At 40.7% G+C, this 15,413-nt stretch overlaps 1 protein-coding gene across 2 annotated transcripts in view; it reads left to right on the forward strand.

Annotated features, from left to right (window-relative positions):
* Positions 1-7,912: 7,912 nt before the first annotated feature.
* PRKX (protein kinase cAMP-dependent X-linked catalytic subunit) overlaps positions 7,913-15,413 on the forward strand; it is a 60,489-nt gene continuing 52,988 nt past the window's right edge. For both annotated transcript variants that reach the window (XM_075133707.1, XM_075133718.1), the window contains exon 1: positions 7,913-8,102. In XM_075133707.1, the coding sequence (XP_074989808.1) occupies positions 7,922-8,102 (181 nt within the window). In that variant the 5' untranslated portion in view covers positions 7,913-7,921. The remainder of the gene's footprint in view (positions 8,103-15,413) is intronic.

Consider the following 15,413-nt stretch of genomic DNA (forward strand, 5'->3'; position numbering starts at 1 on the left):
GCTTCAATTCCAGCTGTCAGATTTTACATTTAATTAAATAATTCTAATTTCATCTATATAAAGTTTGTAAAATTACATCAGTCTGAAACCTGGATAACAGAATGGCTGTGCACCAAGCCTTGCCTTTCTAAAAGTTCTCATCCTTAACAGAACTATGAACGAGTAATCCACTCCAGCTGTCCAGAGAAATGATCCATTGCCTCCCAACAAATACAAAGACTGGAAACAAGATCAGCTCAAAGGCCAGAGATCAGCTGCTAAGTATAGTAGGGGAGTTACGTAATTAGGTATTTTGCAAGATCAATGAACTATTGGTCTGCCTATATATTGCTGAACTCATCTACATTCATATTCTGTATTGCCCAACATTCACTGCACTATGCATTTGTTACGTTGACTGTTTTGCAGATTTTATACTACACAAAAGCAATATACAAGGAAAAATAAAATGCCCCATAAATTAGCAAAAAATGTGAGAGCATTAAATGAATTCACATGTAAAGCCCCTGATGGTAAATTGTCCTTCTTCAGGAGTGAATGTGACCAGCTATGTAGTATATATGCTCGGACATAACCTAGGGTTTGCACAGATCTATAATGATCATATATTAACTTGACTTTTCCAAAAAGCCACAATGCTTTTTTTTGCTGAAGGTCAGAGTTAAATGGGCAAGATGCCTGAGTAAAATGTATTTCCATTTTATATTTGAAAATGGATTCATTCTCAGTTTTGTTGCTTGAACAGTTTTATGCTTTTTGGTTCCTGCTCCCGTTCATAAAAACACATAAGGGCATGCATGACTTTAAGTATGTATGTAAACTCAACCGTAGTCATTGCACCTTGTGACTAATTCCATTGGATTTAACAGAATCTAGGCACTTGCTTAAAACTAATAGAAATTAAGTAGGTGCTCACATACTTTGCTTAATGAGTCTGCAATGACTCTCATGTACTGAACAGTTCATGAACTGAACTGTAAACAGAAGAATGAATCACAGTTATATCACTTTATATTTGTTTGGCAAAATATATATTTGATTAGCAGAAAAAGAGTTCAAAAATCATACATAAATTTTATTTCATACATAAGAGTACAAAAATGAATTCTAAGAAATCTAAAATCTAAGTCTTCACCTTCAGTACTGATCAGATTGTAAGAGTATCAGCAAAAATACTTCGAAAGCTTTTCTATCTGCTTTAGCTCATTTAAGGATAGTAACTGATAGTGAAAGATAAAAATATAAATCAGGCCACCTTGGAGTGTTAAAGTGGTAAGTGTGCCATTACAGAGTGAATTTACAGAATTTCTAGTATTTTAATTAAATTAGATTAATGAATTACAGAACACCAGAGAACAGATTAAGAAAAAATATATTACTTCACAGCAGAAGATATCAGTTATGGATAATAAAGGCATAATTAATGTTGCTGGATTCAACTGATAATGTCCCTTCTTTTCATAATTCCATTCCATTTTTAAAGATATAGCTGTCATGCATGCAAGCATTTTGCTTTCAAAAAATAAGTAACAAGACTCGCTTACATTTAGCCATGAATATAAATATTTATAAAACATCTTTGCACAGTAGCTGTAAAACTTTGGGGACTGTGGTGTCATCTTCATTTTAGAGATAAACTGCAAAGATTTGTAAAGATTTGCCTAAAGTTGGAGTAAGGGTCAGACTTTGCTTAGCTGATTTTAAGTGCTACAGAAGTAAGAGAGAGAATGCCAGCCTCTTGCCTGGAGCTAACTTGGGTTAAATCTAACTATGTATTCCCTGATAGAGCTAGGTGGATACCTCCAGAATACAAGAAATTCTGATAATCTAAATGAGGTGCCCATCTGTTTCCTCTGGTTTTATGGCCAGCCTCATGCCACTGTGAAGTGATTTATTCGTCCAGAACAACACTGAATGAAGATCTCTTCAAAAACCATTCACAGGAATGGTTAGGGAAACACTAACCTCAGCTGCAGCCATGTACATCCACGGAGTATTCCAAATGCTGATTTTTTCTTTCGAGGGGGAATGGGAGGGACAGCAAAGGCATAAGCAGAAGAAAGTGGAGGAAAAAGTTGAACCACCTCGATGGAAACGCAGCCTGCCTCAGAATTCCCCACAGCTGAGTGATTAGGGCACTGAACGGCCCTAAAACCTCGTGCGTGGCAATGGCTTGGGGAACTGATCTGGCTAAAAACCCTAATAAGTTTATTTTATAAACAAATCCCTGAACTAATTCCTCAACTGGCTCACCGGGGAGCTACCTAAACATCAAATGCAAAAGCAAGGGTGTGGGGGGGACTGCTGATGCGAGAGAGGGAGGAGGACAACAGAATTGTGGCAACCTGGATTTGGATCAGCTTAAAATGAACCACACCTTTCTAAGCCTGAAGCCCGCATAAATTGTGACACAGGGAAAACCTGACACTAAATCAATGAAGATACGATGGACTCTTAAGCCTGGCGTCTTTCTCACGTTGATGCCTGTGAATAAAGGAAGGTTTTCACTGTTTCTTTTTCCTCGCGCAAGTCCTTAGTCTTGGATATGAAGATACCAACGTGAAACCAAATAGAATTTAAAAAAATGTTGAATTAAAAGATTTATTCTGTTCATGCATTAGATGTGTGTGCCTTCGGAAAGACATTATATGCAATTTCACTTTAAAAGTCCTTTAACTATTGTAAATATAGGGGAAAAAATGGTTTGGCACAGAAATTTTACATTTATCTAACTGAGGACTCCTTGATGAGATAGCTTAGTTCCCTGAGGTTGGTGGCAACAGATGGGTTTTATTATTCTGTTTGACTCCCCTGAATGTTATAAAGTTCATGTGATGCATCTCTTGCTACAAAAAAAAAAAATTATAAATCTCATACCAATTTAATCGTTTGTGGAATTTATTATTTTACAGTAATCTTTGCAGAACCTTGATAAAATTTGTAAAAACACACCACAGTTTCATACCATAAATTGTATAAATAAATGTGACTTGTAGTGTATTTAATGTCTACGACTTTTGCAGCATTCCACAGAGTAGTGAACCAAACACCTTATCTCATGGCCACAGTAAAAAAGGAGTGTTTGTGAAGTAGGAATGCACAATATGGGAGAATATGTCTTGCAGTTGCCTTCGGTAATTTAAAGGAAGGAGACTGGAATGAGAACTCCTTTCATGCAATTAAGATAAAAAATGCTGGATATTCCGTTTGCTGAGTGACTGCTATAACCAGCATGCTATCCTGAGTATTCAAAATGAGATGTGCTAGTATGAATACACGTAACTGGTCCTTTGGGGAAAAGAATGAACAAAAAGATGCCCTAGTGCATTGCTACTCTATTCTGTCTTCCATCTGAAGAAAATATCACCAACTGCCTTTGAAGAGCTTGTCCAGCACACCGGTATTTCAGTGTCTCCTATTAGATAACACAGCGTTCCTCCAACATTTTTTTCTAAAAAGGTGGCCACGACTTAATTTTGTGAGGGGAGCAGTTTTGCATATATGCGAGATATGCTTTCAGAATGCTTAACAGAACAAGTTCCTCAGCAAACGTAGGCAAAGCAATGTCTTGCTTCCAGATCTCAATCTAGTTTTGGCAGAAGCTAGGCACAAACTTGCTTAGACTGGGCAGAAGTCTAGACACCCTAGTAACAGCATTTCCATGTTTGAACTGGCTGAGTCGATGCACTTCCGAAGCGAGACATCAACTCGGCAAGACTCGACAGAATCACGGTTTTGGATGTCGGCATCTACATTATATTCTTGGTGCTTAAATTCTCATTTGGGTTCAGCCACTATACTCATAATCATTTAAATGCTTTTAAGAAAACATTAAACATAATGATATTAAAATACAAGTGTGATAGTTGCTTTATGAATGTGTAGATACATTCGCATGATGTCTGATTGTTCATTATACGAATGGTCTTATTTCCATACTATGAAGGAACTACTTCAGATGGGTGGAACGATTTCCCCCTTCCTTTGTCACAGGCAGGGATTTCTTGCACGAAAGGGTGCTTGTTTACCTCATAGAACTTGCCTGATCATGAGCTTCTTTAGCAAAACAAAACAAATGAAAAACACATACCAGTACTAATTATCTTTACTAGTTATTCTTCCCCCTCGGAGCAGTCCCACGTTTTTAGGCACTGTACATAATGTGACAAAAGGAGAAGATACGGAGCTATTTATTAGTAATAACCACCATTGAAGGACTTTCCATTTCCTCCCTACAGGTTTGAACAGGTTCTCTAGCAAACTTGTTGTAGTAGTTTTACTACGATGGTGATGGTAAAGATATGTTTTAACAAGATTTGTAAGGAAAATTACACATTTGCAGGGAAGAAAAAAGCATGCTTTCAGGTAGACAAACGCAAACCTGCTCAGACCACAGGAGAGACTCTTCTGTCTGCAGTCATGGAGACATTTAAATGACTGATTCCTTTCTCAGAGAACGAAAGGACCAAGAGTTGGGTGCTTAAATCATATTCCATTTGCATGATATGTGTATCACAACGTCCCCTCGAAATGACAGAGAAATGGTCTCTCCTATCAATTCATAGATAGTCGGTAGAAAGTTTGTAATCCTTTCCATTAGTTTAGCCAATTGTTAGCCAAAGGTTTCCTGGGGGAAAATAAAAAACCTACAAACAAACCAAAAGGAAGGAATGGGAGGTAGGTTAGTAATTTAGCACCCAAAAAATCATTGATCTACCGGTGTGGCTGGACGTGCAGCAAACTGAAGTTTGGCAAACGTACATACATGAAAGGCATCATGGAGTAACCAAATCGACACCTGGGGCCCTTTTGGCCCCTCAAAATCCTGAGCTTATAAAGGAATATAAGTACCCTGAACACTTTTTGCAGCTGAAATGGAAGAAAAAAACTCTCACCTGAAATCATGAGTATTGAGAAAACTATTTAAACTACTGTTCTCCATATTTTTTTTTAAAATAAAATCTCTTTTAGTAAGGCATTCACTGTCTTTGGAAAGAATAATCTGTAACATCTGGTACTTTTAAGGGACAATGAAAATAGAGCTAACCCCTGGTGTAAGGACCTGCAAGGTAAAGGAATGGAAATGTAAGGCATTAAACTCTGCTTTAAGCTAAAGGAACCTGGCTGTAGGCATCTACTGCATGTGTGGGGAAAGTGAAAAAGATGAGAACTATGAATTATCGAGGGCAAGGGAAAGGCTAAGATTATTCAAAAAGTACCTGGGACCAAATGTTCACATATTAAGTTAAAATAGTGGCAAAAATGAAAGACAGGAGAACGGGGCTGCAGACTTTCATACAAAGGGTGGCCAAATTGGGTAAGAAACTAAGTTTCATATCCACTATTACAACCCAGTGGCCAGCTCTACTTCCACATGCAATTTATGAAGTTATTAGTTTTGATTCTCAATCTCGTTGTATTTAGAAAGAATGGCATTTTCTTTCCCTGAAATATTGTGAATAATAATCACTATCTGCAAGATAAATTCTAAGTAGGTTATACAGAGGTGGTAAAGCACACTAATACTATGTTGACATTCTAAATATAAACATTGCAATTATATTGCTACAACTACAACTAGCGAATGCTTTGGATGCCAGTCTGGTAAGGTCTGAAGCTAACTTTAATCATAAGAAAAGAGACACTGCACGGAATGGAGCTAATCCTGTGCTTACGAACCTTGCTGAATCATAGCCTTTTTGAATGTGTGCTGTCACACAAGCCACCAACTGTTGAAGAATGGCAGTAGGAGGCTCTTTAAAGAAAGTTTTAAGTTCCTGAATGCAAGACATTTAATCACTAAGTAAAGTTTGTAGCATAAATAGAAATATCAGTTGAAAGTAATCAATTTTTAACACCTGAGCAGTGAATGATTTCTTAGTTTTTATGAAAAAAAAAAGGTTTCAGGAAGATCACATATTGATCTTCTTGGATAGACTAAGTTAAGGTAGTCTCTCTTGAAAATTATGATAACAATTAGCTTGTACATTTTCCTAAAAATCATCTCGATTTGCAATTATTTGGCTAACAAAGTTACATTTTTATATACACTAAGATTTCTTCAATGTATGAATATTTATTTTTCAGAATGTTATCTTAAACAAAATTTTCTGTTATTTTTTAAGAGAGTTTTGTTGGCTTGCTCATCTTTTGACCAAACAGGACCTAAATTTACAGCCTGCCAGAATTTGTAATTTAAGGAATCTTTAAAATATTCCGTTCAAGGCACGAATCACTATAATTTTTTGTATACAATGTACAAAACATAATAGAAAAGGAAATTAAGTAAATTAGTAAAGCAAAATAGAAGTGCAAAACTTGCATTCCGAAAGGTACACAAATGAAATTTGAAATTTTGTAGCAAGAATGGCATCATCCTCCTTGACTGGTGATTCTTTTCACAGGCTGACAGGAAGCAGAGATGACCTAGCATTTTTCCAAATTAGTCATAACCCTTCATGTCAACAAGTTACAAGATAAAAATACATGTTATATCCTCTGAGTATCATGACTATAAACGAGATTGTAAGGATCTCTTAAAATTCAGGAAAAATGTACAGAAATTTGTAATTCTTATATATAATTTCTATATTTATACTCATTTTTTGTATACGCACACATAATTATTTCTCATTATTACTGAACCTACTCCACACAGAAACTAGTAGGCCTTATATTCCCATCTTTTCACATTTAATGAAAAGGAGATGCAAAATGCCACCTGTATGACTTGATTTACATCTCAGCTTTACAGATATTCTGCTTATTGGAGCATAGGGTAGGAGCTGTGAACAGTGTAAAACTGGGCCGAAACAAGGCATGGAAAGAATCAGGATTTCCTTCCCAATTTTGACATGAAGGCTTCTCAGTGACTTGGCTCACACGCCAATTTTCCCTGTCTTTCAGCGTAATCGTCAACAGTTTCTTGGCCGCCGTGGAAGGAGCTATATTCGGTACTCGACTGCTGCCACATTAGGTGCCTTCTCAGCTCAGCTCGGCGCAGCTCAGCGCACCCGCCAGCCATCCCCAGTCACCGAAATATTTTGCAGGCTCGAGCAGGGAACACGGCAGGGCTGTGGCCGTTGCAATATCCACACCTACTTGAAAAGAGGGAGTAAAATAACGCGTGAGAAACTCTTTGAAATGTGCGGGTGAGGGACGCTCGCTAACCCTGAACAGCCCAGTTACTCCAACGCGCGGGGAACTACTGACTCTTCCCAGAGCTGTCAGTGTGAAACCAGGTGGGCCCGGACGCCGCTTTACAACGGCTCCATCAATCATTTCCAACTTTCCGTGGGGAGCGGACAGGACCTTCCCCCGTCCCCCGGCAGCCGCAACACTGAGGGAGCGCGGGGGCAGGCGCGGCAGCCGCCTGTGCCCTCTTCCATCCCCCCCCACAGCATCGCCGCGCTGCCTGCCAGGCGGGGCGCGGGGGTGGGGAAGGACGAGCGAAGGGCACCGGCGTTACCAGACACCCCCGGGTTGTGCCCGCGGCGGTGGGCGAGCTCCGCGCTCCCGCCATGCGGCGCAGCCGCGCCTCCCCGCCCCGCCAGCCCTCTGCGGGACCCTGCCGCAGCGGCAGGAAGGCAAACCCCGCCCCTCCGCCCCGCGTGTGGCGCGGCGCGGCTCGGCACGGCACGGCACAGCGCAGCGCGGCTCGGCTCGGCCGGGCTCACCCTCGCCATTGTCTGTCTGCGCGGCGGTCCCTGCTGCGAGTGGCGGGTGGCGCGGCGGCTGGCCGCGATGCTGAAGGGCTCCGCGCCCCCTCAGAGGCGGCAGCGGGAACGGGCTCCAGCCCCGGGGAGCAGCCACCCCGCCTGCTGAAGACTGAAACTTTGCGTCTTCGCCGCTCCCTCTCCTCCCCCTTCCCTTCGCCGGCCCGGCTCGCCCTTCTCCATGCGCTGAGCGGCCGCGCAGCCCCATGGACGCCTTCAGCGCCGCCAAGGCCAAAATGGGGGCGAAGAGCGGCGGCGAGGCGGCGGCGGGGCTGGCCGCGCCTCAGCCCGCCACGCCGGCCCCCACCCCCCCCGGCCCCGGCTCGCCCGCCGCGCCCGAGCCCGCCGCCTACAAGCTGGAGGACCTGGAGACCCTGGCCACCGTGGGTGAGTGCGGGACGAGGTGAGGCGGCGGGACCAGGGAGGAACAAAGGAGCTGCCCAGGTGCCTGCCTGCGGCCGTGCCCGGCGGGAGGAGGGCGGGCAGCGCCTAGCGCTGGCCGCCCTCCTCCCGCCGGGCGCGGCCCCCGGAGATACCCCAACAGCCGCCCGCCCCCTTCCCTTCCCGGGCGCCCTCTTTTTTTGGGCGCCCCCCTCCTCCGCCCCTTTCTTTCCCCCGCCGCGCCCCGGAGCCGCGGCCGCTGGGCGTTGAGGGCCCGTTCTGAGGCGGCCGGGTTGGACCGTCGGCCGTTAACGGCTGGCAGGTGCCGTTGGGGGCGATCCCCCCCCCCGCCCGCACACGCACACAAGCGCGGCGCTGGGGAGGGGGGCGGCCGGCCGGCGTTCAGGCTGCTGGGCGGCGCAGGGCTGCCTGTGGTGGCTGTACGGCGCTCAGGAAGACGCGCTGCAGCCTTGGTGTAGCTGGGGAGCTGCGCTTTGAGCCTGCGGGAGGCTGCTGGCATTGTCTGTCCCCGGCCTGGCGGTGCGGGAGCGCTGGCGAGCCCCCGTGCTGCCAGTGTCATCGTCTCTGGCTGCGAGATCGTGGTTTTCATCTGCAGCTGAACGAGCCTGTAACCGGAATTGGCCCGTCTGTGAGACGGGGACAGTCACTGCTGAAGCCTCAAGACCTTTTGGTGTAAAACCTGATTTTTCTGGTTTAACTTCATTTACTTGCATCGTGATAAAAAATTAGTCATTTAAATGTAGTTGTCGGGCCAGTGAAGAGATCAAACAGGTTAACTGAATACAGCTAAGTATATTTCAGAACGCCAACGTGCTGTTGCCCTGAATATTGATGCAAAGATGCTTTGCGTGCGTAGAATTTTGGTAGAAGGCAAGGTTACGTCTCGCATCTACTACACTTACTAAAAACTGCCTGTAATCAGCGGCGTTGCAGAATAAATGCGTGTGTTTAGTAAATTGGCATTTCAGACGTCAGTGGTGATGTTCATTGTGTTCATATCCACCATATCTGTGCATTGTGTTTGAACATACGTACATGTAGTTACATGCATTTTTGCACCTGGTTTGAAGGATTGTATGTTCAACTATATAGAGTTTTATTCTTTTTTCCTTATAGGACTGTGATATGATTTTGGATAGGTGTATTCCAGTGAGTGCTGTAAATCTTAATTTCCCCTAAGTTCTCTTCAGCAAAAAAGGTGTGATTTAAACCCTTTCTTAGTGAAGTTGATGTTTTTAATAGGAGGTGGAGAGGCCTAAGAATGTTGTGGTCCGTGAAGACCATGTCATCATCTCTTGAAGTGCATTGTTTTTTGAGATAATTTTTCCAATTTGAAAAGTGAATAGGCATTTTATTGAGAAATTAATTGAGATTATTAAGAGACTTCTTTCACTTCTTGAAAGGTTTGTGATGCTTCTTTTCCACCAGAAGTGGTTGATCTTGTTTGTTACATCATGACTAGTTCCTGTGGATACAATTGTCATCACAGAGGATTATGACTTCAGGTGAAGAATAGGCTGCAGAAAAATAGTGATTTTTAAAGCAGACATAATAGTCATGGAAATGTTCCTGAGGCCAAGAAATACAGAAGTAATCCTGGTGTTGATTCTAAACAGCATATCTTTTTAGAGTGTTCTTTAAGGTGCTCCTTAGAGGTTAAGGAAGAGGAAAGTCGTGATTCCATGAGGAATAAAGAGAGGCTTAAAAAAAGAGAAGACTGCTTGATATGAAGACACAGGGAAGGGAATAAAATGTAAAAGGAGCAGATAGCTGCCTATCAGGACACTGACAGAATACTTAAAGAACAGTCTGTCTTAATTATTAATACTTAATACTTAAAGAAGCCTGTTCTTCCCCAGCTTGATTTTTTTTTTCCTTTTCTTTTCTCAAATAGCTCTGTCTGAGAAGATGACTGTTCTTTGCATCTGTTATGAACCGTGGCATTAGTTGTTTAGTAAGGAGGAGGAAGGCAAAACACAGAACCTGAAGGGTATAAAAATGTGCACAGATAAATACATAAGGCCTTACGTTATCAAAGAAGGTGAGCTGGCTTATTATAAATTGGTTTTAAAATGAGTTTATGACATGCCTATATGCCTCAACAGAAGGCTGTGAGGAGGGAAGGGATCTAGCTCCTGACCAGGAAGCAATACAGCAGCCTCGAAGTGATACTGAAACTGAACACACTTGTACCTGCCTCTGAGTGGCAGAGTTTATAAAAGGTGCAGTGCCCTGCTAATGTGTCTGTGGTGCATCTGAGATCTGAGCCAGTAACTTTGCCTGAGGTTGGGCTGCTCCGTATGCACCTATTAACATTGCATTCCTGAGTTAAATGGGCTGCAAGTTAAATCAGTGCAGAATACTATGTAGATGTGTAGTTTAGCTTGAAAAGCTCATTTTTGCTTGGCTTAAACCTTTTCTTAATTAAGTTAATTAAGTACAGTTTAGGTTTATATCACATGTACTGAAAGAGTATATCTACAATTTTTTTTTAGCAGTGGTTTAAGTCAATATTACCCTGTCATCCGTTTTGATCTCCCTGCACAAATAGATGAGATTAATGTATTGTCATCAATTTCACCACGGCAGTTTAAAGTCGTCTGCAGTTTGATTGCTGTGATAAGAATAGCCCTTTTCTTTCTGCTGATGTTCTCGAAAGCTACATGCTCTATCTGAGATATTTGGAGGTGTTTGTGGAGGGGAGGGGGATATCAGAACTTCCTGCCCTGTAATTTCTGTCTTCTCTACTAGAATCGTTATTGCTTGTAGACATACTTAGAAACAGTATGGCCTTGGAAACTATCAACTTGAGAAAGTGGCAAAATAAGGAGGTCAGCTCCATGCTTTTACAGCTGTTTGAGTAATATTTAAGGTAACAAAGTGACATTGGTGTCTGTGAGATTGTGGTCATCCCTGACTTTAGGCACCTTCTCTTGGAGGATGGAATAAAGTTCATGAAAAAAAAAAATTGGAAGCAGCACCTGCTTTGGATATAATAGCTATTGTTTTAAATATCCTTCATAGTCTAAGAGGATTAAAATCTCTCTGTTAACCTGACCACCATAATGCAGGCTGGATTGGATGTCTTCTCTGTGATTTCTGTTGGACACTGTGCCTGGTTCAGAAAAGAACTCACTGTGACGGAAGAAAGAGCAAAAGGGGAGAACAGTTCAGCATAATGACTGGGAGGACACTTACCTCCCCCAAACGTCCCAGGACTCAACCTTTTTTTTGGTGTTTGTGGGCCCTTTGGTAGAAGGCATTTGGAGCAGAGACTAGAGTACAGGTATGTTTTTGGGGGAAGTGCCCTAATGTTTAGTTGATAAAGTCAAGTTACAGGTTTGGGGAGGGCACAGGAATGGGGTGCATACTGGTTTCTGGCACTAAGAGAGGTCGAACGGGAAGAATATTTCTTTGAGGGTACTTCCTGAGAGGTTGAAGATGTGGCTTTGAGTCTTTGAAGTGTATGTCTTTTTTAACTAGTCCTCTTATATGAAAGATGAACGCTCTTGCTCTGGAGCTATTGAAGGTGCCTGGTTGTCCACTTCTGGTTTTGAATTAATTTTCCTTTCAAAGGAGGTCGAAATACGAATGTTTGCTCAGCATGCTCAGAAACTGCTGCTCAGACTAGGCTGAAATATTCTGTGAATCTCAGTTAAATTTACATACTCAGCTGTGCCAAAACTGAGGTAGTTCTGTGCTGCACTGAAGCAAAAATTTATATGCCATGACCACCATGTTCATTGAACCTTAACTGCTGAAAGTTCATGGCCCACCCATGCTTATCTGAACTCATTTCAAACTTCTTGTAGGTGTGGGTGGTGGAAGAGAGAGACTATGAACACTAGTGGCACGATTTCTGAGTCATCATTGTTTTTGATGAGCATTTAACAAGAGCAACCTTCCTATTCCAGTAGCCAGAGCAGCTGCAGTCGGACACCTGACATATATTCTGAAATGGAGATATTCAATTTTTAATTATGCCATAATGAAGAAGTAATTTAGGTAAACTAGAATAATAAGTACAAGAAAACCAGAAGATATTTCTTCACTTTTGGGTAGGTGAAGTTGGGAGAACAAATGTTATGTTCCTAAATGGTAATAGGGAAGGGGGAAGGAAGAGAACTCTAGGAGGAGAAAGATGACAAACTTGCCCTCTCTCCTGTGAGATCTGTCTCTTGCCCATTTTTCAAAGTGCAGTGAATTCCATAGCAGGCTTTATAAATGTAAATTGGGTTTTGTAAATCTATTCAATTGATTGAAATATTTTAATAATAGTATTTTCATGCGAAAAGATTCTTTTAAACAACAGTTCCCATGAAGTGCTTTACACTAAACAAATGCAGAATAAAAAATTGGGCAAACCAGTATTTTAATTTTTATGAGCATGGGAAAATTTTAAAAAGTACATGGGAAAAATGAGGCGCAACATAGTTTTAAATACTTAATTTCACTGTGTTCACACACAAAATACGCTAGCCAAATATATTTCAAATGGCATTATATCAGCAGGACAGTAGGTACAGAACTGTAGTCTAATGCTGTAAGAAGGAATCTGCTCCTGTATAGGACATTACAGTACTATTTTCCCCGTGTATAGTCTAAGTAAAAAAATTCTGCACCAGAATAGCTAAGTTCTTCTTTACTAGCAAAGAACACTGGTGGCCTTTTTTTTTTTTTTTTTTAAAAGGGGCTCGAATTAGTTCTGTTTCTTACCAAGTGTTATTTTTGGTTTCACTACCAAGGTCCTTACCTATTTAAAATATATTCTCAGGGATGTGTGAGCATTTTTTTCCTGTTTTGTCACCTTTTTTTGATACTGAAATGATAAATAATAATCCATTATTTTACTTGGCAATGTCCTTAAATACCACAAGTTTTGAAAGAAAACATGGTCTGAATGTTGTGACTGTAATGGTGACCTGAATTCACCATTATATTTGTACATCTTTGAGACTTTAGTCATAAAGCTAAATGACTTGGATTTTGTTTTCACTCTCTGTCTGTGGAATGTCTTTCTTGCTTCATTTTTCCCTCCCACAAGATCATACTTGTCCCAAAATAAATCCTTAGTATTGTTATAGTTGATGTTCTAGAGAGAAAATGACCGGGTGTGACTCAGCTTTCTTCTCTTGCTTTTCCTGTTATCCACTGCTGAGGTGAATTTCAGTAGCATAATGTTTATTGTGGAGTAGGTAGCAACAGATCCTTTCCCATAAGGTTCTTGTTCTCATTACGCTGGAAAAAATGGGTTGAAACAAATATTGTCTTTACTCTTTCAGAAAGGTCAGAAAAGTGAGAGTATATGGAAGAAGTCTGAACGTGCGAAAACTGAAAGTTCACATTTCTGCTTTTTTATCTTCAGTGTTTAAAATCAGTGTTGAGGTAAACAGCTAGTGTTTGCCTGTCACCTGTTTCTTTTGCCTTAACCTTTAGATAACTAACTGATTGCGGGAGGAAATTCAGTACTCTTTCTCTGATGTTGTGAACTTGATGGTATGTTATAGAATGGGCTTTGACACTCAAATATACTTCTTGAAGATAAATAACTTGTTAATTCCTATAAATAGCCCAGAGATGCCCAATAGAGAAATATTAGAAGAAAGAAAAGGGTGGTGGAGTTTATTTACCACTTTTGTTTGTTAGGAGAGGCATAGACGTGTATACAGCAACGAAGAGTGAATTTTTGTGAAGTAAAAGATGGGAACTTGGTGTTTACCTTGCAAGGGCTTGTCTGGGCATAAGCTGTTCTTAACCAAATTAGTTTAGGTTAAACAATACAACTCCCTTACTGTTGATACTTATCAGTGTAAAACATCTTCAGCATTAGCTTGTACTACTCGGGAGCAGTTTAACACGATGTCTTTACTTGGGAAAGCATCCTCCCATTTCTACACAGTTTGAGAGGTTTTTTAGCAGCTTCAAAGATGTTGGTAAGTAAAATTTTGCCGAGTACTGTGTGTTAGTGTGCACCTGGGATATTCAGGTGATAATTCAACAATTCTCAAAATTAGACTGTATTTGTGTTTGCCCACAGGAAGACTTTCTTTCAAATGAATGAACAAATGTGTCCTTTTTTTTTTTTTTTTTAAAGGGGGGGGAATTTATATGATACAACATTCTTGTAACCACTGTTTGCACTTCACATTAGAGCAGTGATTCAGTTTTTATTTGAAATACGTATTGCTTTATTATTATTCTTTTTTAATACTGAAGGTGGATCAGAGATTTTCCCTTAGTACAGCCTCTTCTTTACTATAGAGACTGTAAATTTAGAGTGCTAAGGAAATTCACCTGGGAGACAGGTGAGTAAATTGTGAAAGTAGTTAACAAAACACATTATATTTGGAAAGTGAGTAGAATGTTAGAGAATGAGAAAATATTGAAAAAACCGACTTATGTCTCATTATTTTATTTCTGTGGGTAATTGTAGTCTTGCTTTGTTAATTTTGGTAAAAGAAATGTTCAAATTTTTGCCCTTTGTATTATGTTTAGCATTTTATTTTGGGTAAATAATATATTTCAAGTGTATTGTAATAATTTCAGTTGTGATGGTAAGACTGTAAGTTGGTAAATTAAAGACTTCTGTCTTGAAGGGCTTCAGGGGACCGTGTTTGAAAAGATGTTACCTCTGAAACCATGAGTGATGTTTGTTTTCTTCTAAAGGTTTAGAGGGACAGGGTGTAAAATAGATACAGTGTTTCTGTGAGCAGTTTTGCCCTGAACCCACTGATAATCTAAAAAAAAAAAAAAAAAATCCTGAGAATATACAGATTTATCATTTTGGAAAGCTTCTTTGAACTTGAAGAAAACATCTTGTTCTACTCTGAAGAGCATTCTGAAAATACTAAAATAGCAATCTCATTATAAGGATTAACTTAAGCTTTTGTTTTTACACGGTTTAAGGGCCACAGTCTTAATGAACTCTGAATTTTGTGTTTTTAGAATTCAATTTAAGCAACTTAACTGTTCTCTGTAAACACCTAAGCTCTTTCACTGAAAGGCCAAAAGATGACTGGAGCAGGGAAAATAGTGTTGAAACTGTAAGTCCTAGCATACTAGAAGTATTCAGAATGTGCTCTTCCGGACATATCTACGTTGTAGATATATGATTACAGTTCTCCTTTTTAGACATACCTAAACTAGATTTAAACTGGTTTCACTTCATTTCAATACAACTGCTAGTTGTATTGCTAAAGTGCTTGTGCTTTTGTGTTAGTAAAATAAGCTTGCCTGAAGAGCTGTGTAATGCTCATACAGAAGGATTTGTATTAATATCTATACCTATTTTAAGGT

This window comes from Calonectris borealis, chromosome 1, assembly GCF_964195595.1.
Source record: "Calonectris borealis chromosome 1, bCalBor7.hap1.2, whole genome shotgun sequence".
In the NCBI taxonomy this organism is placed as follows: domain Eukaryota; kingdom Metazoa; phylum Chordata; class Aves; order Procellariiformes; family Procellariidae; genus Calonectris; species Calonectris borealis.